This window comes from Dromaius novaehollandiae, chromosome 4 (genome assembly GCF_036370855.1).
Source record: "Dromaius novaehollandiae isolate bDroNov1 chromosome 4, bDroNov1.hap1, whole genome shotgun sequence".
NCBI lineage: Eukaryota > Metazoa > Chordata > Aves > Casuariiformes > Dromaiidae > Dromaius > Dromaius novaehollandiae.
This window is the reverse complement of record NC_088101.1, coordinates 16,290,261-16,310,685: the sequence shown is the minus strand read 5'-3', so window position 1 is coordinate 16,310,685 and position 20,425 is coordinate 16,290,261. Positions and strand designations below refer to the sequence as shown.

General features: G+C 44.1%; 1 protein-coding gene across 4 annotated transcripts in view; it reads right to left on the bottom strand.

The window, feature by feature from the left end:
* Positions 1-20,425, bottom strand: part of PDLIM5 (PDZ and LIM domain 5) — a 124,054-nt gene that overhangs the window by 75,275 nt on the left and 28,354 nt on the right. For all 4 annotated transcript variants that reach the window (XM_064510499.1, XM_064510501.1, XM_064510502.1 and 1 more), the window contains one exon: positions 10,683-10,834. In XM_064510499.1, the coding sequence (XP_064366569.1) occupies positions 10,683-10,834 (152 nt within the window). The remainder of the gene's footprint in view (positions 1-10,682; positions 10,835-20,425) is intronic.

Here is a 20,425-nt window from a genome sequence, read left to right as displayed (position 1 = left end):
GTAAAATATAGTGAAAATAGGCTTTTAAATTAACGTACATCTAAACATGAAGCCAAAACTAACATTACATTTTTAATGATCTGCTCACCATAAACCTTTAAGAACTCATATTCTCTTTTTTCACTGTACATGCTTTGTTTTAGAAATTGAGTCTTTGTAAAAAAAAAAAAAAAGTTTCAAATCATTTTACATCAGAATAATTTAACGTCAGAACATTTAATGGAACATACCAGGATGATTGCTGCAGTTATCATCATGTTTATTTTAAAATTAAAGAACACAGTCCTTATAATAACAACAGCTGATAAATATCTCTTCTTTTGACTGGTCCCAGCATATTATCCGAAACGTGTGCATGGTTTCCGATTTTGCAGCAAATGTTCATACTGTCAGCACAATCGCCTGCATCAGATTTTCTCCCCATCTTTTTTTTAATTCCATGTCTCAAAACAACCAATTTTTTAACAGATTAAATCTAAGACAACGTTCAGGACTAGATTTTACAGGATTTGTCAGACGTGCGCCATGCCACCACTTGCACAAAGCAAAGGCGTGGACACTTCTCACTGGTTAAGGAAAGCAAGAATATTGGTTAAAGCCCTTTTGTTATCGTTTGACCCACTGCAAACAGGCGGGAGCTTTGGGGATCCAACACTTCCTCCCTCCGTTTTCAGTGAGGGACTCTCAGATTTCACCAGACTAGCAAATATTTTCCCACAAGCACTCACTATACTTCAACTGGTGGTACCCCAACTCACTTCTCATCCAGCTGCTTTTCCACTGATTATAACATCTGAGCCATCCTTCCAAGCATCTACCATCTTTTTCTCTTTCTTCTCCCTTCATTAGAAAAATGAAGTGACTACAGTTTTATCACAGTTTTTTATTCAAGCAAGCAGGTGTCCACGTTTAAAAAGTCAAGAAGAAAACCACCCTGAAAACATGCTGTCATTTCTGTCCGCGATCAGTGGACACAAACGGCTGCTTTATTTTGGGCCCAGCACCAAGAGAAAGTTTGGTATCCTACAACACTCAGCCATTCCCTTAGGGCATGTTCCCGTTGCCTCGAAGCACAGCTTTGGGAAGGACCATAGTTTTTGATGGAAAAGCAATCTCAATTAGCTAAAGCCAATTCCACGGAGGATTCCGACTCCGAGGACAGGAACCTTGAAGACCCGTCATAAAGTGGGAGCCTGTAAACCTAATTTATTAGAGACCATTACTTTAGGATGGCCTGGCCTCCTTATTTTCACGTGAACGAGGGTGCAATTTCAAAACATACTCCTAATTTGACTGTACTCTGTTTCAGCCCACCAGGTTAAGATATGTAGAAAAAAACCCAAAAGCATAACCACAAGTTTGCTTCAATCGCTGCAACTCAAAGGTAATGTTTTTCATTTCCCCTGGGGACAAAGAAGAAAACAAACAAAGCCTGTTATCTCTCTGCTATTCAATCTTCATTGAAATACACGTTTAATGCCAAAGCTGCTCCTTTTATTCACTTTTTGCCCCCACTCCCCGCCTTATTTAAACCCCATATGACCAGCCTGAGATTTTCAACATTTCCCACATTGGTATTATGATACAATAGAATTGATACAATTTCTTATGATACAATAAGAAAAAGACAATACATATATGTAGTTCAAATTACTGTAAAAAAAAAAGTGTTAAACATAAAGTTGAAGGAAACTTTTTCAAGTTCAGTAAATAATGGTCTCCTAGTGCTGCTTCGCATTGCCCACTATCTATATTTACTATTATATTTATTTTTCCATGCTGCGTACAGTATCAACCTCAAGAAGCTGACCCACCCTTAGAAATTCTGATCTTTCGCAGCTTTTCTAAAGAAGTCCTGGAAGGTGCTACGCTATATAACATGGAAGGCCACTATCACTTAACCAGCCCTCGCTCCCACCCATTTTCCTGGCAGATGTGGAGGTAGGACCCTTCCAAATCACTGGGCTCCGTTTTTACCCTGCAGCCTTCCATTTTTATCCCAGTAACTCTCCTTTGAACTGAAAGGCAAGTCTTTAGTCTGTCAGGTTCACTTAGCTGTGGCATGTTTTGCGGTTCATCTAATTGCCAGTTGCCGTGCAGCAAAATGCTGTGCACAACAAAAGAGGAATTTAAATACCAGCTGGAATCCAGAGCTGTGCCCTTCCATCTATTTAGTTTGCTGGGCACTTTCTAAAAGCACAGCTTAGCTGGCAAAACCTGTTCAGCTGCAAAATTAGGAGCAAAAGCGCTTTTTTTTTTTTTTGAGGAAAGGTAGAAAAAAAAGTGCATACACTTATGCACCAAGACACCTTTGTGTGCAAAGAAGAAACCAGCATCCCCGCTCGCTCTGAATTCCTTGGACGAGGTTTTATCCAGCACTGCTTAATTTCAAAAATCAGATAAGACATGAGGACCTAAGATGACTCAGTTTGCTTGCACTGCAATATAAAGGCCACACACAAAACCCTTTCGGCTTCGGGAAAACGCTTGTTAAGATGCAAATGCGTGAGCCTGGAAGCCGCCGGGTCAGCTACCATCGCCGCGCGCAGCACACCCGTTACTCGTAGGGCACTCGCGGCCTCAGACGTGGTCGCGCAACCACCTGCGCTTGGGGAAAGAGAAGGAAGCCTTCTGCAGCAAGACACCACCGGCAGAAGCGACACATGAGACCGCTACGCTCTGCACCAGTAACGTGAAGGCAGCGTCTATGAACCGTGCAGGAATTTTAGGAGCCTGCACAGAGCTCGTGGGACGTGCTTCTGAGAAACGCAGCCTCGAACACGTGCTGGAAGCGTGGGGGTTCAGAGCGACTCTCCAACCCTGCCCACTGACCGTACGCTCCACCGGAGCATCTATCCCGCCGTTCACGTTACTTCCAGGCCCAAAGGTCGGGCCGACAGCAGCACTTTGGGATTTTTATGCCACGAGGCATGCAACCTCGGATCACCTCTTCCCCGACGAGCTGCAGAGCAAATGCCTCCACCGACCGCGCCGGAGGCCGGGCAAGCCCCGGAGCCGCCCGGGCGCTTCTCGAGCTCACAAAATCGGTGGCAGCTGCCTGTATCGACGCTCACACGCACTTGCCTTTCAGTCACATCCCCGTCCCCCCACCAAATCGTAACCCTGCGGGCACAGCTCTCCTCCTCCTCCACTCCCTCAGGTTAGACTTTAAACTTTCTAAAAACACACAAGCTGAGTGTCGAAACCGAGATTTCAGAAGTCACGAGAGGGACGGCAGCACAGTCACCACATGCTTCTGACCAATCAACTGCGAGGGCTGTGCTGTCTTCCTTTGCTTCGTTATTTTTCTTGCCTGGTCATGCAGGATCTCCTCTGCAGCCATCAGCGACGTGTTTTAGCTCCTAACGGATGCCTTCCTATTACCACGTTTTCCTACTTCTGAACACCTGTCCTTGCAACCCAAATGCTCCTCTGGAAACAGGTTTCCATGCAATGTCCACACACACACCAACCCTGTGCTCGCAAAAGCTTTGGGAGGCCCCCAGCACGGCCAGGCTTTGGAGAACTGCGGCAACCGAGTAGCAGAGCACGATTAAACACGCTCGTACTGATTTCCCAGGACGTGCTTGCTGCCTGGGCGCGCGTGGGGTGCGATTTCAGGCAGGCAACAAAAGGCCTCCTTTGAATGTTGAGCCTTTAAGCCGACTGGAGAGGGTGTTATTTTTCAGTCAGTTTATTTTCAGGCATAATTATACCAAATTAATATTAAGGATTGAGAGTAACCATCTAGGATTGAGGAACAAGTTACCTAAGGTTTTGACTGGCAACTAAACTGTATACAAAATACATATAATGGTGTTTATTTCCTTAATTAACCAACACTCATGGAGAGGTCTAACACCCTTGAAGGAAGAGTTCTGTAAGAACTAGAATTATTCTGGAATCCTTTTTTCTGTAATAAAGTCAAATTTAGAAAAATTGATTCAGAAGGTATGATGCTTTCAACCAAGGCAGTGCCTATGTCCAACTGGCACAGGAAAAACCACCTTCTTTTATAGGCTAAAAAAGCAAATAACAGAAGACTTAAGATTAAAATGCCTATGTAAGGGAAATGATGACGGCTAGTAAACCATAGCTGGAGAATATGACTTCCTAAAGCATTCTTATCATAGCTTTCTTAAAGCTGACCCTTATATGGTTTATGAAAACAAAACACTCATCCTGAGCAACCCAGGACTCAAACCTGACAATGAGATTAAACCATCAGCTACAGTGATTTATGCATTGCTAAGAGCTTGCAATCCTTTCCATACCTGTATTCTTCTACTTGTTCCTCTTTTTTTTTTTCTAATTGTAGTAGCCTCTCTCTCCAGTTTACCTAGCAGTTATATTGTTTTCTCTCCTTTCTATGGAGCCAGTTTCAACTTTTAACCATTAGGTCTTCAGACTGCCTCATAACAGTGATCAGGGCTGGCTCTTCGCATCCGTGGTGCCATTCCCTGTGCTGCCGGCATTTATTTTTGCAGGATGAAGTAGTTTCTAGCCAGCCTAAATTTGGGGAATATTTTGACATCTAAAGGAGCAAAGACTCAAAAGTCTCTTAAAACTTGGTCTACCTCACTTTCCCATCTTGAAAACAGGAGCAAGATCATCCTTCTTTCTGTATTATCAGAATAGGTTCTGCAGAGCAAAAAGCTCTTCTTCCTCTGTATTTGCCTACCAGAGCAACAATCTAATTTTATCTTTATCTAAGTTAGTCTGAGAACAATAACAATAGTAAGTAAAAAGCATACTGAGATAGTCTTACTGCAGACAAATCTTTCTGGAATGGATAACTTGGAAAATGACCTTAGAAAATGGAAATCAAATGATCCATAACATTTTTTCCCCTTATTATTCCACCTCACATCATGAGAGTTTCAGCTGCATTTTAAGAAGTGTCTAGACTTGATGTTTCCTGAAAGAAAATTTAAAAGAGGGAAGGGTATAATAAAGATTCGGACCCAGGAAAGCAGACAAAATAATAGGTACATAAACGCTGATTCATGCTTTTTAACACTCGTGTTTAAATTTACCGACTGCAGCACCGACCCTTAGGTTTCATCCAAACATTGGCTCTCCCAGTCCACATCAAAAACATCCAGCAGGTTCTAGCCTCACCTGAGCCACTAATAGCCCCGTAGCTTAAAAACAAACAAATAAATAAGCAAACAACAACAAAAGAGCCCAACAAAACCAAAGCACAAAACAAGAAATCGCGGAAATTCATCGGTTACTTTGCAATACCCATCTTCCATCACAAAAACCCATTAGTCTGTCCACTGCAGAGGTGGCAGCTGCATTTGAGCAACCATTTGCTGCTGATCCACAGTACCCATCATGACTTCTGAAGCACTGCACATAGTGAGAGCTAAGTAAGTCTCAATAACCTTGAGAACCCGCCTTTCAGTTCCCAAACTCGGTGATCCTGGTGTTTTTTGCCTGGAGTACTAAAGGATACAGTTCTCAACAAGAATTGAAAGAAATTCCTCTTAAGAACAGCACCATTTTCACACTCCAGTTGTACAGACTGGTTTGATGAGCTGAAGTGTTAAGTTAGCTCTTTATTATAAAAGCCAAGAAAAAAAAACAAAAGAAAAAATAAACCCCCCCCCATAACTTTCCAGGCTTTTCTGTACTGTTTTTTTCTTAATCTCTGCATTTCCCATTACCACATTTTCCAGAAGTTTTGTGGGTATCATGACCTCACGTAAAAGTGAAAATCCAAGATCTTCATCTTTCTGACTTGCAAGGAATCATTTAGGCAGGACTGTGGAGAAACAGTCCCCCAACACGATATTTAAGATAGGTGCCTCTTCTTCACAAATCAGTGACTTAGAGATGTATTTATGCAAGTCCATGCTAAGTTACTGAAGCTGGAAATACGTCCAAAATCAAGCATCTGGTTTCCATCTGCCCTCATGGGAACCGGGAAAGGGCTTTAACTGAAAAATAAAGTACTGGGGTGCAAAAGAGCAAGAGCTCTGGAGGGAGGGACATAAAGAACGTTTCCTTAACTATGAAATACTTTTAATGTTAAAAAATATATTCAGAAAACTAAAATTGCATGTTACAAAAAAAAGAGCAAAGCAACAAAAAAAGACTCACCACCCAATCCCCACAGATTTTTAAGCTACATCTAGTATGAAAAAATAGCACATAAAATGCTAAAGCTATCATTTTAATTCATAACTTTTACAATGCAACCTTCATACTGAACAGTGAGACTTGTTTAAAGAACTAATTAATATCGGAAACACACACCTGAAAATACTTCCCCACGCATGCAAGTGTTAGGCACCTACTGCAGTGCCCAGCTGGCAAGCACACGTTTATGTATTTGTATTTAAGCAGTCTCCCGGCAAGGTGGCCTTCTAACTGTGACAGCTGCAACTCCAGGTCCTCCCAGAGAACAACTGCATATTTAAACAACCAACAGGCTAAACTGCCTTATGGAGGAAACTGGAAGCTTTTATTCTCCTTCCACATACTATGTCAACACTCATTTGCGAGTTACCAAACATCTAAATTGGTTTTTAACAGGAGGTGCGGGCACATCTGCCTCCATCAATGTATTCCTTCAGCACCGCAAGTAAAGCTTTTGAAAGCATTGCTTTAAATATTGCCATCAACTTCCCAAGCAAGCAGCTACTTGCATCTTGCTTTGTTTCTCAGTTTATTTGTTCCACTAGTGCATAGAGACCAGGGAAAAATCAAATGCAAATCTGACCAGCAGTGTGAAAGCTTACCAAGTTCAACACTTAGAGCAAGTTGGTCATAGAGTCCTCCTTCCTCTCATCTCTGCCACGTACGCTCACAAACTTTCCTTCATTTCTTTTAAAAGGTAGGCTGTAGCCATGCCCTCGCTGCCGTACGAATTGGGATATCGAATCCCGTTAACCTCGCACGGGACGAGCTCAGGCTCGCGCACCCCGCTCCTAGCGTCGTGCGGCAGTGCCTTAAGAGCAGCACGCTTTCCTCCTGAACTAAAATTTTGATTCTCACAACACACACAGAAAAACCCCAAAGAAAAAACAAACAAGAAAGCCAGTAGCAAGACTCTGTTTCTTTTTCAAATAATTGCTGCTCCAACAATTTTAATTAGTCTTTCCCCAGCAAATGGTACGGCCAGCCCCATCTCTGCCATTCCACGAAGCTGGTAATTTACCCAGCAATTTTCCCCCATATTGCACTTATTTTCACATGATGCTTAAGTGTGCACTACTATACTCATTTCCAGATATGTAAATCTATATGACTCTATGTCAGATGATAACTGATCGAGGGTAAAGCACGCATCCTTAGATGAGTATGCAGTACTTTACATCTTTCTAAATCACAAACAAAGATTACTCAGTGTAACCATCAAATATGTATGCAATTGAAACACAAAACACATTTTTGTTCCTGTGACTACTTTCACCTGAATTCTTTCAGCTTGCTTAATTTCTTCTACCAAGCAGCACGTGGATGGGCTCACAGTGCAAAAGCCATTAGCTAAAGCCATAACGCCCTTCCAGTTTTCTTGGTCCTCAAATAATGCGCTGATCACTGTTTTCCTTTGAAGCAGCAGTATACCAGGACAGTATCTAGGAATGTATATGCACTTTCAAGGCTAATCTCAACATTCCTGCATTGCAGTTCGAACTAAGTGGTCCCTGTAGAAGCAGACAAGAGCTCAAGGACTGTGCAAAAAACCTCTAAAGAGCATTGAAAGCAATGAAAAGGATTTGCTATGTCTTAGATTTTCCTATCTGTGTCACCAACTCATATTTTAGCAGCCTGCATTCTTTCACATCAACAACGTCGCCTTTAATCTCGCATGTGAACAATAATGGCTCAAAATATCTTTCTTAGTTTGTTTTGCTTTGGGAGGCAGGAGCAGAACAACTTAATTACGGAAATCCCCAAATACGAACACAGTGCTCCTCGCCGCCCCACGTATACTCGCGGGACGTCCTTCCCCCGGGCAGCTAGTGTCTGCGGTCAGCAGCAGCCAACCCGATCCCCGAGAAGTGCTTTTTTCTGGGCCAAAAAGAACAAACAAACGAGCAAAGCGAACCGCCTGCGGAGCAGCAATGAGAGCGAGGCGATTTTCACAGGAGCCGGGAGAGCCCTGCCTAACCTGGGGTTTCGCAGGGTCCAGGAGAACCAGAGAGAGCTGGAGAGGAGGAGACCGCAGCCTGGCTCGGCCTCGGGACAGGACGTCTGTCCCACCCACGGATGCCGGGACGGAGGTTGTTTCTTTGATCGTGGCTAGCCTGATCCTGCGGTGAGATGACTTCAGCGCTGGGCTCCCAGGTAGCAGACGCCGATGAGTCAGATCCCGCGCGGGGTGGGAAGGGTGGGGACCGCCGGGCACCGGCCAAGCGCATCGCTCGCTCGGCTTTCGACCCACGGAGCAGCCAGCCCCGCACCCCGCCAGCAGCAGCCTCAGACAAGTCGTGGCCTGAACGGGGCACACCTGTTATTCCTCCCCTCTGCCAGACGCTAACCCTGCCCATCGATTTACGAGGACGGGAGAAAGCGGGCCAAACCCTGACCTTCGCAGCTGCCTGGAGGAGTGACTCCGCCGGCACCCGGAAAGCACAGCGCCCAACGCCCCGACCGCCTTGCTGAGGGACAGGAGACCAACTGATGCTCTAGACAAAACTGGCACCTCTTTGGATGAGCTGGCGTAATACCCTGCTTTCCTCGAGAAAAGTTTAAAATCAACTTTTTCAAGCTTCACCTAAGGAAATAACCCAGGGCATGAACTATTCCACAAGACGCTCTTTTCCCCAGAGGCAGAGCAAGCGGGGTCCCGTATGAAGGGCAGCTAAGGACCAAGGCACATCAGCACGACAGGAGAACTTTGCAGTCAATGGAAGGACTATGACTGCTGCTGGGGGTTTTTTGTTTCATTTTTTGGGGTTTTTTGTTTGTTTGTTTGTTTTTGGATAAGAAAAGATGGTTCTCATTACACAGTGACTTCAGGGGCTGATTTTCTTCCAAGATGCTCGCTCACATCACTGAATAAAAACAGCAGTCTTCTAATAAAAGCCAATGTTTTGCCCTGGGAGACTTCTGAGAGTTTAAAGGAATTCCTGCTTGTGCTGCTGCTCTTCCTGCTTCAGTTCCAATAACCATCACACGAGCATCCTGGTCCCTTCTTCCCAGGGCCTCCCAAAATACAGTCCCAAGCTAACAATGGATTGCTGAAATTCAATAAATGGGACGTTTCAGGAATGGGGAAATTGGCCCAAGCTCTAACTTCTGTAGTAGATACTGCAATTAGCAACATGAGGTTGTTAACTGCGAAACAGCAGTATCCCTTCAGAAAAAAATCTCTGTCACTGACTCTACACTGCATTACTTTCATACCTCAGCGGTTAACTATTAAAACAAACCCATCCATCAGTAGCAGGGGGATTCAACATGGTAATATATTCAATAGGTAATATAATGGGAAGTAATGCTCAAATTCTCTTATGAAAGAGCCAACTATTTGCTAAATTGGCAGAATTCCTGGAAATGGTTCAACTTTGCACTTAAGTCCTAGCTTTGCCTTTCGGAAAACTGAAGACCTTCCCCTCCAATTAAAATCCAATACATAGTTCACTTTTGAGGAGCTTGCTCTATTTTTACTTTTCTTTCTGCTCTTGGCTTTGCCCCTCTTGTTACCATCTACCTGCAATATCAGCTTTGTATTAGAAAACTTGAGGCTATTTTTTGATTAATAATGTTATGCCTCCTATAATTCCTTCAGCAGTATGTCCTAGGTACTTGTTTAAAAGGACAATTCATGTTTTTTTTTTTTTAATGCCACCAGATTATCATCCTATTCAGTAATGCAATCTCACTACAGTCGGTTCAGGAAGTCTGTATTAGAATATACATTTTTTTCCAGAAAAGAAATACAAACTGAAGTATTACAAACAAAAGTATTGCAGACCTCTCTAAAACACACATTCACAGACTGATGGGATTTGCTTGAAGCATGCCACCTTCTTAGCAAATATTTTTCAGGATGGACTACAACACACTCCTGCTTTTCAAAACTCTCTATAGGTGCCAGCAGTGGTAAACCCATTAGTGTACACTGATGGATGAACCTTTGGCCATTTGCATTGGCTAGCCCTTCTGAACAGTGGCATACAAGACTGCCTGGCTTAAAAAGGAAAAAGAAAAAGAAAAGAGGGGGAAAAAAGGGGGGGGGGGGCTGATCAGCTACTTTTGCTGCTGGACATTCAGAAGTGACACTGAGTAAGACTATGGCAGGCCAATGTAAAGGAGTAAGGCGAGTTTTGTGAGCAAAAACGATGACGTAGGACATGATCCAAAAAGAAGTGCTCCCAAGCAACGGGAGGGAAGAGAGCAGGAAGAGCCTGGTTCAGGCCTGTTTTTAATTAAAACACTTCACAAACCTGAAGCTCAAAAAGGAAGAGGAACTAGGATTCACACTATGTAGAATAGGTGACAGAAGGTTGGAAGAGATCTTTATCCACTTGTATAATTAACTTCTAGTAAGTTTTCTAAAATGCTATAAATCAAGACACATTTCAGACTGCAACAGCATATCTTTCAATCATGGCCAGTTAACTGCATGCACTCTGCCAAACCACTTACATGTTTTTATCCTCCAAACAACTGTTATGACAACCATTAATTTTTTATTATTATTAAAGAAAATGGTATCTTACCTTTGCAGAGTCATGTTCAGATTGCCTGTACACGCCTTGATCTTGTTCTGCGCTTCCAGATGAGTCATCCCATCTGTACTTATGCCGTCGATGGTGAGAACCACGTCGCCTATGCCCACGTGCGCTCGGGCTGCCTTGCCACTGTCGTTCAGCTGAAATACCACAAACACAGCAAGTGAGCAACTTGGCTGCATTATTTTTACATTCACTGAATTTTCTACATCCCCGTGAAGTTACTGTGCATCTACTATCCTCTCTGGTCTAGTCATATTTATATCTTCTTGTTCTTCTTTCACTTCAATGACAGGAAAAGCATAGCACAGCCTTGCCCTCCCGTCAAAATCAGGTTCCCCTTGTATTTGATCGGCTGAAAGCTGTGCACGCTCACCAAGAGACGCAAACAGGGACGGGTACACAAAGGTTCCTGGACTTGATGTTCCCGCCTCTTATTTCTCATTCTAGATTCTCCCTCTAAACTATCTCTTCAAAGTTCACGTTATTTGTCAATGACTGCTCATGTGCATGGGACGTTTCACTAATAGCGAAGCTGACTTTTCCCCAGCTCTTTTGACCAGAAAGTCAAAAGTTCAATACTGCAGATAGTCCAGTTCAAGGATCTAGTTTTGCCCTTCTCTTGCTAGGTTTATAGCCCCAGTGACCCGCAGTATATTCAGATGAGGATAAGAAAGGCCTCTTGGCCCATCCACCTCTTTGATCAAAGTCACTGCTAAAGTTCAGCTCAGCTGCTCTCAGTCCCCTTGCATGAAATATTCTAGCAAGAGAAACCTTTGTAAAGTTCGTGGTATTGACCCCTGATTGAACAATAAATTAATCTTTTCATCTGACGCCACCAAATTTCAACTAGCTTCATTCCCAAGGACAGAAATAAAAATGCAACGCATGGCAAGATTTATGCACCGATTTACTTTGCTGTTGTCAATCGGTTGATCACTTTATAGCTAGCTACAGACAGCAATCCTGCATGGCACAAATTCCCTCTTTTTTTCCAGATGTATTTCCTATTTTATAGCAGAAAGGCTGTAGCAGCTGGTACTTTGCACACAAAACTTCACAACCTTTTCTTTGCACCATCATGCTAGCCTTTGGAAAAGTGCTGCGCTTTTAGGGAGGTGTTGCAAACACAGAATTACAAATTGCGCTCTTGCAAGTGACTTGTCCAAGGGAGGCAGACGGCAGGTTTACACCTGCACTGCCCCTCTTTTTGACAGCCCCTCTTTTTGTGCCTTCAAAGGGAACCGAGAAGTTACCACTTTGGCAATGACCAACCACAAACTGCAATCACCAGCCTGCACCTCATCTACTTCTCTAGTGGGAGAAGCGAAGCTAGACCTTGAAAGCTGCTCTCTTTGGCAAAGGGGTGGGAATGCATAAAATACTAGGAATCCTTTTTCTATATTAGTATGTGAACAGCAATATGAGGAAAAATAAGTCACCTGGTGGCAAGCGTGCGGAAAAGTGTCCCATCAGCCTATCTGATGTGGTTAATGCTAATGCTGACACCTATCTGACTTTCTGAAGACAAGTTCTTTAATGGAGAAAGTTGTGCCTAACACTGCAAAAGGAATACTTCAAAAACGTACAGTTTGAGAACACATATTGAAAGCATGAAATTTTGCACTTAGTGGCTCCTGACCGGCATTTCTGAACATCAGTCTGCACAGATACTTGCAGTAGCAATCTCTAGCAACTAAAAACAATTGCCAAAAGTTCAAACAAAACCAGAAAAATCCTTCCATTTGGTGTTACTGCTATGCTAGCAAAACACCCCACGGCAGTGAAAGGGGAGGCACGAGCGGTAGGCAGACTTGCCAACCCTTCAGATTCAAAATACCAATTAGTCCCTCAGCGGTATAGGTCAACATAACAATTTTGCCCAGAAGGGTGCTGACAAGTGCAAGGTAGCAGAGCCAGTCCCACGCAGGGGGAAAAAAAAGTGGAAGACGAAGGAGAAAGAAACCTTCTGGACTTACTAAATTCATCAGCATGATAATTTGTGTAGCAAAAGGCTTCAAAAATCAAGTCAGAATTCCTCAAAGTTTGGTATACAGACCCATCTTTTGAACTAGGAGAACCTGGTTGCTCCAAAACACAGGTCAGGGAAGCCACCAAGCCTGGAGAAAGCTATGACCATCACAGCTATTCATAGGACAGACCCTCAAACTTTGTGCGGGGGCGGGGGGGGGTCATAAACAGTTCTTTAAACCGACACATTACTGCATGCTGGCATTTGTCGGCAACCTCTCAAAAAGGGAACGGAGCTTCAGGGCGTTAAAACCGAAAGGTCAAAAGGATCCCCGTTCTTTGTGACCGGACCGGTGGAGAAAACCGAGCTTTCTCAGGACGCGTACGAACGCGCTCTGTAACTGCACGTTATCACTGCAAGCTATTAAGTCAATAAACGTATCCAGCATCAGTCACGGGTGATCCACAGCCTGCTTAAAAACAGAAAGACAAGTCAACTGATGGGCAAAGGGAGAAACACCTAATGCCAATACCCTTCTGAGGAGGACAGCACGGCCTTAAAACAGACCTTGGTGAACTGCATCTACACAGCCAAGAGGAATCGATGCGCGCCGCAAGAGGGATGCGTGGAGGAGTATGGCGTTGAAATTATAAACCAGGCTACCCATAAACCCAACCAGCTTCTAAGCACCACATAGAGACTCTGGAAATACTCGATGGATCCGTTTTAATTCTATATTTACAGTATTAGTCAAGTTTTTAAAAGCAAGCATTGGTTGCGACTGCAAAGCAAGGTCTTTGGGGTTTATTTGTTGTTGTTTGGGTTGCTTTTATTTATTTTTTATTATTATTTTTTTTAAAATGTTATACAGAAGACTTCTAAAACTCAAAACTGCCCCAAAACATTTCCTGGTACTTCATTTCACGTCTGTGTTCCCTGGGAAGCTCATTTTGGGAGAGGGCGAGGGCGGCAGGCAGGGGACGGCAGAGCCATCCCATGGCCTGTCACCTGCCGAGGCCAATCACTGCCCCAGCAAAGCCCTCGTGGGGCCCTCAGCAGCAATTGGCTTCGTGGCCCAGAGCCAAAATTCAGCCCTTCGGAGACGCTCAGGATGCTTGCTAATGAACACAACTAAAACCACTACCTAGTGTTAGGTTTCAATTTTGGCTGACCCAAAAATTAAAAAAAAAAAATTTTTTTTTTTTTTTTGGTTTAACCATCTGAATTCCCGACCTGCAACCATTGCTCTAAAACAAGAGATCTAACTGAGATGTAACCAAAAAAACAAAACCCCCCTGGCTCCTCCATTTAGGATGCACTTCAGAAGAAACAGCATAACACCTGATCTCAGCACAGTTCTAAGCCGCAAGATTTTAAAAGCAAGTAACCAACACCACCCTGGAATAAAATCATTTTGTTTAGCTAAATTTTAGCCAGCCTATTATTTCACTTTGTAATAAACAATATAAAAAAAACAGAAAGAAAAAAAAAACCACATCTCTTAAAATATCTCATTAAAGCTTGAAAATAAAAAGATCTCTTTCCCAAAAGATTTTTTTCCAGGGGAAGAGTGTATGTTTGCATGTATACATATATACATACACGTGTATGTGTGTGTCTATATATACACACATATATATCTCTGAATCGGTGTAATTTGTAGCTTAACTCATTTCTAATTGACTCACAACCATTTATTTTTCTTACATGACTAAGACAACTTGACAAGCATCTCTTCTTGGACCATATCATCATTATTTGGCTCTCATGCAGTAATAAATGAAACACTTAAATTGCAGTTACTCATAAGACAAAGGTCTATCAGTGCAGAGATAGAAACTGCCTTTTATCTTTTCCTCGCTGCCCGCCAGCACGGTCTTGAATCCATCTGAGTTGCAACCGACCGGTGCGATGTTGCATCACAACCACTTTCCCAAAGAAACTATTTCCCAGCCTGACAGTACACTAATGCTCCCTCATCACCCAGGCATCCTTCCACGTCAGCTCTGAGTTCCCTTCCCTCAGAATTTAATCCACTGCTCCTCAGTCAAGACTTGCTCGGCTGGCTGAAATCCTTCCAGCTTGATTTTTTCCCTCTTCAAGCACATTTGATATTTGGGTGACTACAGAAAAATCAGTTAAATCGAAACGGAAGTCAACCACACAGTGATCTTGAATCATGACCGCTTTTTGTTCTCTTTCAGCCTATGTCCTTCCCTGTATTAAAGTATTTAGATAATAATAAATAAAAAATTTAAAAAGACCCATGCAAGGAAACAACATTACAGGAGAACTCAGGTTCACAAAATAAGCAAATGGGCAAACTCTCTTTTACAGAATTACCTTCCGCCTTTCCACAAAGAAGTTCAAACCCATGGACTTTATGTACGAAACCCGTACACCCTGCCCCGGGGCCGCACAACCTTGCCCTGAGCCCCAGGCCCAGCACGCCCCTGCTCTGGTCCTGTGCTAAAGGTTCCCCAGACCAGGCAGGGCTCAGAATCAGCTCAGGGCAAAACCCTTCGATTGCCGGGGTGTTTTGCCACGTGCCAGTGCCGGGGAGCCCTGCCCTCGCCCGGGAGGCTGTACCCCCACACGCTGCTCCCGGGTTTCGTTTCCCCGCGGTTTTTCCTCCAGCTCCCGCGTTTCAAGGCTGACTGATAAAGCTGCGCTCCCAAGGTGTGAACAGCACCCCAACAACCATTAAAGGCAACATGTAAGGGGAAGCAAACAAAAAAGTACATCCAAACCTTTCTTTTTTTAAAAAAAAAAAAAAAAAAAAGGCAGTGAATGCCAACCCCTGCAACCCTCAGCTCAGGCTGAGTGCAGGGGTCCCAGGGTCAGCAGCAAACACTTCTCAGTCCGGTCTGAACCCCACCGGGAGATACCACCTCGCGCCGCGGTGAGAAGGCACTCGTGCGCAGGTCGTCTTGGTTGGCGTCAGCCCTTTTCGGCGGCGCACAGCCGCTCCCTCGCTGCGTTCGCGCAGCGGTGTGACAGAGCACACCCAGGCCAGCGCTTTGACGTAACCCATGGAAAAACGATGAAGAGAGCTCACAGGCACCCAAGCATTTTGCCAGTGAAGAAGCCACCAAGTCATCTCTCACGTGTGGTTCTCAGATCCGCACGGTACTCATCCTCAGCGGTAACCCCGGCGACAACAAGTATTTGAATGAGATTGGGCCGGACGTCCCTCTCAATACTGTCAAACAAAAACTAACGCCAAGTTTAAGTTTTCCCCCAAAACAAGCGAGACCGAGAATGCCTGCAGGCTTTCAGGAAAAAGAACAGGGTTTCAACCCTCTCTTTTCTTCTTGAAATCACCTTCTGCTACTGCACATCACCTTTTGCTATTTATCTAGTGTCCTCCACAAAGAAATATTTTTCCAAGCTGCCGTTACACTCCACATAACCCGCTGCACACCTGCACGTATGTCAGCGTGCCCTTCAGCCACCCCCGCGTGCACCAAACACCAGGCTAGGCACCCGCGAAGCGGCAGCAGGGCATGGCGGCTGCCACACAACGAAGGCGGCACCACGTAGCGCAGGTTACTCTTACGCGCAACTGGCTTGAAAACAGAACAGGATCTGAAATGTGAATTAATCTTACAAGATAGGATCGCTGCACAACACATAGGCCTTTTGGGTATGTGATCTTGTATTTCTCATTAACAGATTAACTTGAAGGCCAGGAGTATGAAACGCAAGAGCAAGCCCCCAGCCCCACCGGCTTGCCCCAGAAGGGATCACTGGTGCGCAAGAAGAGCTTCCACATACTGGTGCCAGGAGGGTCATGAGCTGCTGCCACCTCTCACCTGTCACAGTTTGACTGATCATGGTTTCCTTGCAGCTTTGCCCCCGCCGTGAAAGGGTTTCATCTGTGCTACCTCTCCTCCTCCTCCTCCCTTCGGATAGCCCAGTGCTGCAGGAGGTAAGGAAGCAGAGGCAGATACAACTTCACGCAAGGGGCCTTCCGCTCTAACTTCTGCTGTTTTTGACATCTGGCCAAGGTACCGTCTTTACTGCAAATTCAGTACCACCTCGCAAAAAGGACAATCCCCGTTTTCTAACTTCCCTGTATCAAAGAGAAGCAATAAGCTAAATATACAGCAATAAATTCTTACATAATTCATGGATTTTGCCTGCAGTTTAAGCATTTTATTCAGGTACCGAAATAAAAGTTAAGACCTGGAAATTCCCACTGGAATTCAGGGGATTATTCAAATAAATCAAAGTTCACACTAACGGTGGGGGGATTTCTCCTAGCTCTACTGGCATCTAGCAAGGCTCTGAACATCTGGTCTTGCTTTTGTGATCCATTTGAAGCAATCAGATAAAAACACTGTCACTGAGAGGGGACGGGCAAAACTTGTGATCCGCAGAAGAACAGGGTAAAATTGATTCACATTCTGATTTGAGGAAGAAATAACATCATAGTGTCAAAAAACAAATTGTCAAAAGGACTAAGGCCAAGTAACTCCAGTATCATGGCTAAAATCGTATTTAAAAGACGTAGGTGGGTGCTTCTGAAAAAAACGCTTCCTTTCTTCACACTTGCAAGCGATGGAAAATGATTTACAGTCAAGTGCCAAAACGTCTGCAGATATTTAAGACCCTAAACTAGTAGCTTTCACTAAGCCCTCGCTCAAGAAGCTCATTCCTGCTCTCACACTGTCGGCATGCCTCAGAGCCCTACTTATTTTAACCGGCTGTCTCGTCTCTTAAGATTATCCTTCTGTTTGGAGAGTTTGCAGAACTAATCCAGGCTTCTCCCTGGGAGACTATATGCCAGTGGACAAAAGATTATTGCCTAGTTAATTTTGCAGAGAGACAGAAAGAGGAAATGGAATGAAAACCGAGCTAGAAATGTAATGTAATCTCTGCACGGCTGCTTTAGCTTTTGCGAGGTGCGTTTAAGTCTGCAGAGTCTCTCTTCCAGTTTGGGGGGGGGGGGGGGAGGGCATTTTGGATGACCACCACAAATTGCTTCCATAGCCAAAGCACGCAAATCACTTGGAGGCTGAAGAGGCATCACCTTAGGAGCCAAGTGATTTGCATCAGAATAGCAGTTTCAAATGCCTGTCATTTTTGCAGCAAAAAGAATGAGAAGCGCTGCTGACACCAGCGTGCCCTCGGCCAGCAGCATCCATTTAGTCATGGTCTCAGCTATCAGTAAGAGCAGACCAGCACTGCCTCCAAAAGCCACCGCTACACTTTGGGAAGTTGCAAAAATAAGTTCTACTGCTGGAGCTTGTTCCACTCTCTCCCCCACTACTACAGTGCAACTTTTTTTTAAAAAAAAAAAAAAAGAAAAGGTAAATTGAGAGCCTATGCAGCTCTAGACCAAAATTCCTAAACAAACCCCAACGGAAGCACAGTTACTGTCCTCTAATGGAGCTTAATTCAAGCGGGAAGTGGTAAAAGGGATACAGTTCAGCTTTTTCCAAAGAAGAAATCCACCTTCCATGTTGTAAAGGTCACACATATTAACATCTCCGCAGTTCATACAATGGTGTACTTCCTCCCTTCCCAAAGAGGATTATTTTTATTCATTTATAGATAATAAAATTAGTTCAACTAAACATCCATGTAGATCTCTAATAACCTTATTAGCCAATTACATGCCATCTTGTTTTCACAAGGTTTTCAGGTTCTGTGATTTAATCCCTCTCAATAGGATATACTTTATATCTTGCCTTTCTTACATCCAGTGTGTAATTACTCCCATTTAAATTACACAGAATAAGATCTTACTCTGCCTTTACTGCATTCCCCTCAGTCCAAACAGTGGGCAGAGCATAAAGAAATCCTTGAAAGAAATAACCTGCAAGGAATTGTTGAAGCAACTAGGCAAAGGTAACCTGAAGAAATGCTTAATGTAATAAAAGAAAATAGCCAAAACCTACTGAAAGATTCACTGGAACAGAAACACGTTACTTCAACTATTCACACACAGGACAACAGAAGTAGGAATAGCGGGTTAAACCTAAAAAGCAACACCAGAGCAACATTAGACGACGCAGAACTGCTGCCGTTAGAAGAGCTCCCTTCCCAAATACAAAGGAAAAACAGCACATCTCCTCATTTTTAAACAAAGCCCTTCGTGGCCCCTGGAAAAGAGACCTGAGGGATGCAAAGAAGATCCTTGTCCATGGCCATAGTGAGGAGCAGGAGATGTCACTAACAAAGCGACCCCACATATGAAAGTAAAGCAACCAGAAAGAAAGAACTGGGGAAATACGAACAGAAACCTCATCTGACAAAAACGCATACTGCTTAGCCAGTGGCAAGAAAATGCCACTGCAAATTGAAATGCCTCATGACATACCAGCAGTCATTTCCCTTTTTTTAATCCAGAAAAAAGACAGACATGCATAAACATGTAAGAAACTACCCATTTGCTTCAAAGAACATGTAATTTAGATAATGATAAGCTACACCACATAAGTAAAGACAAAAAACCGAGGCAAGTTCAGGCACTGTGAGCACCCCTCTTTGGCACAAGCCATCACCAGGTGGCACAGCCCCCCTGAACGCTACCCGGCACCGGCCTCCTGCAAGAAGTGTAGCTGAAGTCTCTTTTGAAGGTTAAACCCAAACGCAGCAATAAGAGCAGCCGCATTAGTTTCACAGAGAAAACTTTGCCACTTTTCAAAGTGGCATATGAAGAAACACGACGTGAGCAAATTCTCACAGTTAGTGAATAAACCCCAGGCAGAAGCAGCAAAACAGCAGACCTGAGAAGCAAGATGGGGCTGTAAGCGCCACAAAGTTTTATTTGATGATGGAAAGAAGAGACCACTTCAAGCAGCTTCAGGTGAGGGTGACGTAACTCAAGTGACAACAGAGCGGGACATTTCTGGCAACTCTATTCAGAAAGGACCTGAGGACAGCGAGGCCGAAGACGAGGAAGTCAGCTGAGAAGCAATAAGGACGAGACTGGATGGTGGTTTTTGCAAGCTGGTAAGAGAATGGAAGCCCAATCTTGCAAACGTTATGGATGAGAAAGCAACATCTGAATACGGCTTGAAAGAAAAGGGTCACCAACACGACACAGAAGAAAAACATTTCCTCATTACCGGCATGACTGGCTGGGAGGCAACGGCGGGGGAGAACAACGGCGTCGTTACTGGTGACCCACAGCGCGGGACGCCCGGTGAGAGCTCTGCTGCTGCCGACCCCGCTCCGAGCTTGCAGCCCGGCACCCACGGAGCGAGCGCAGGAGAGACACCGAGCTGCAGGAGCTTCTCCAGCTCGACCGCACCACGTCAATCCAGGGCTCACTTTTTTAAGTATAATGGTGCTAACGCTTAGCACGTTCCTCCGGCCGGGCGAAGAAAAGACCACCTCACGCAAGCGAGACAAGAGAGATCAGTGCAGATAAACAAGCATGCTCTGAATCGCTTGGGAAGTAACAGGTTAAACCAATTATGCTCCCTACGATGATATGCTGCGACTCCCTCTAGACAAACAAAGACACCGTCCTACACGTACATGCTTTCATTTAAAGCAACGGATAGAGAAGTCCTGAGCATTAGTCAAAATCAGACTTCTGGAACAGAGAAATAAAAAAGAACTAGGAGGCATTAGTAAATCCTGGTGGATAACTTGCCTTTTACACGTCAAGGGAATACTATAGCAGACATTTATTTTAAGCCAGACACTTCCTGGCTAAACACCCAAAGTATAAAATATTGCAGAACAAAAGTGCAATAAAAAAACCCTCAGAAAACAAGAAACACATTTTAAAGGAGTTGCA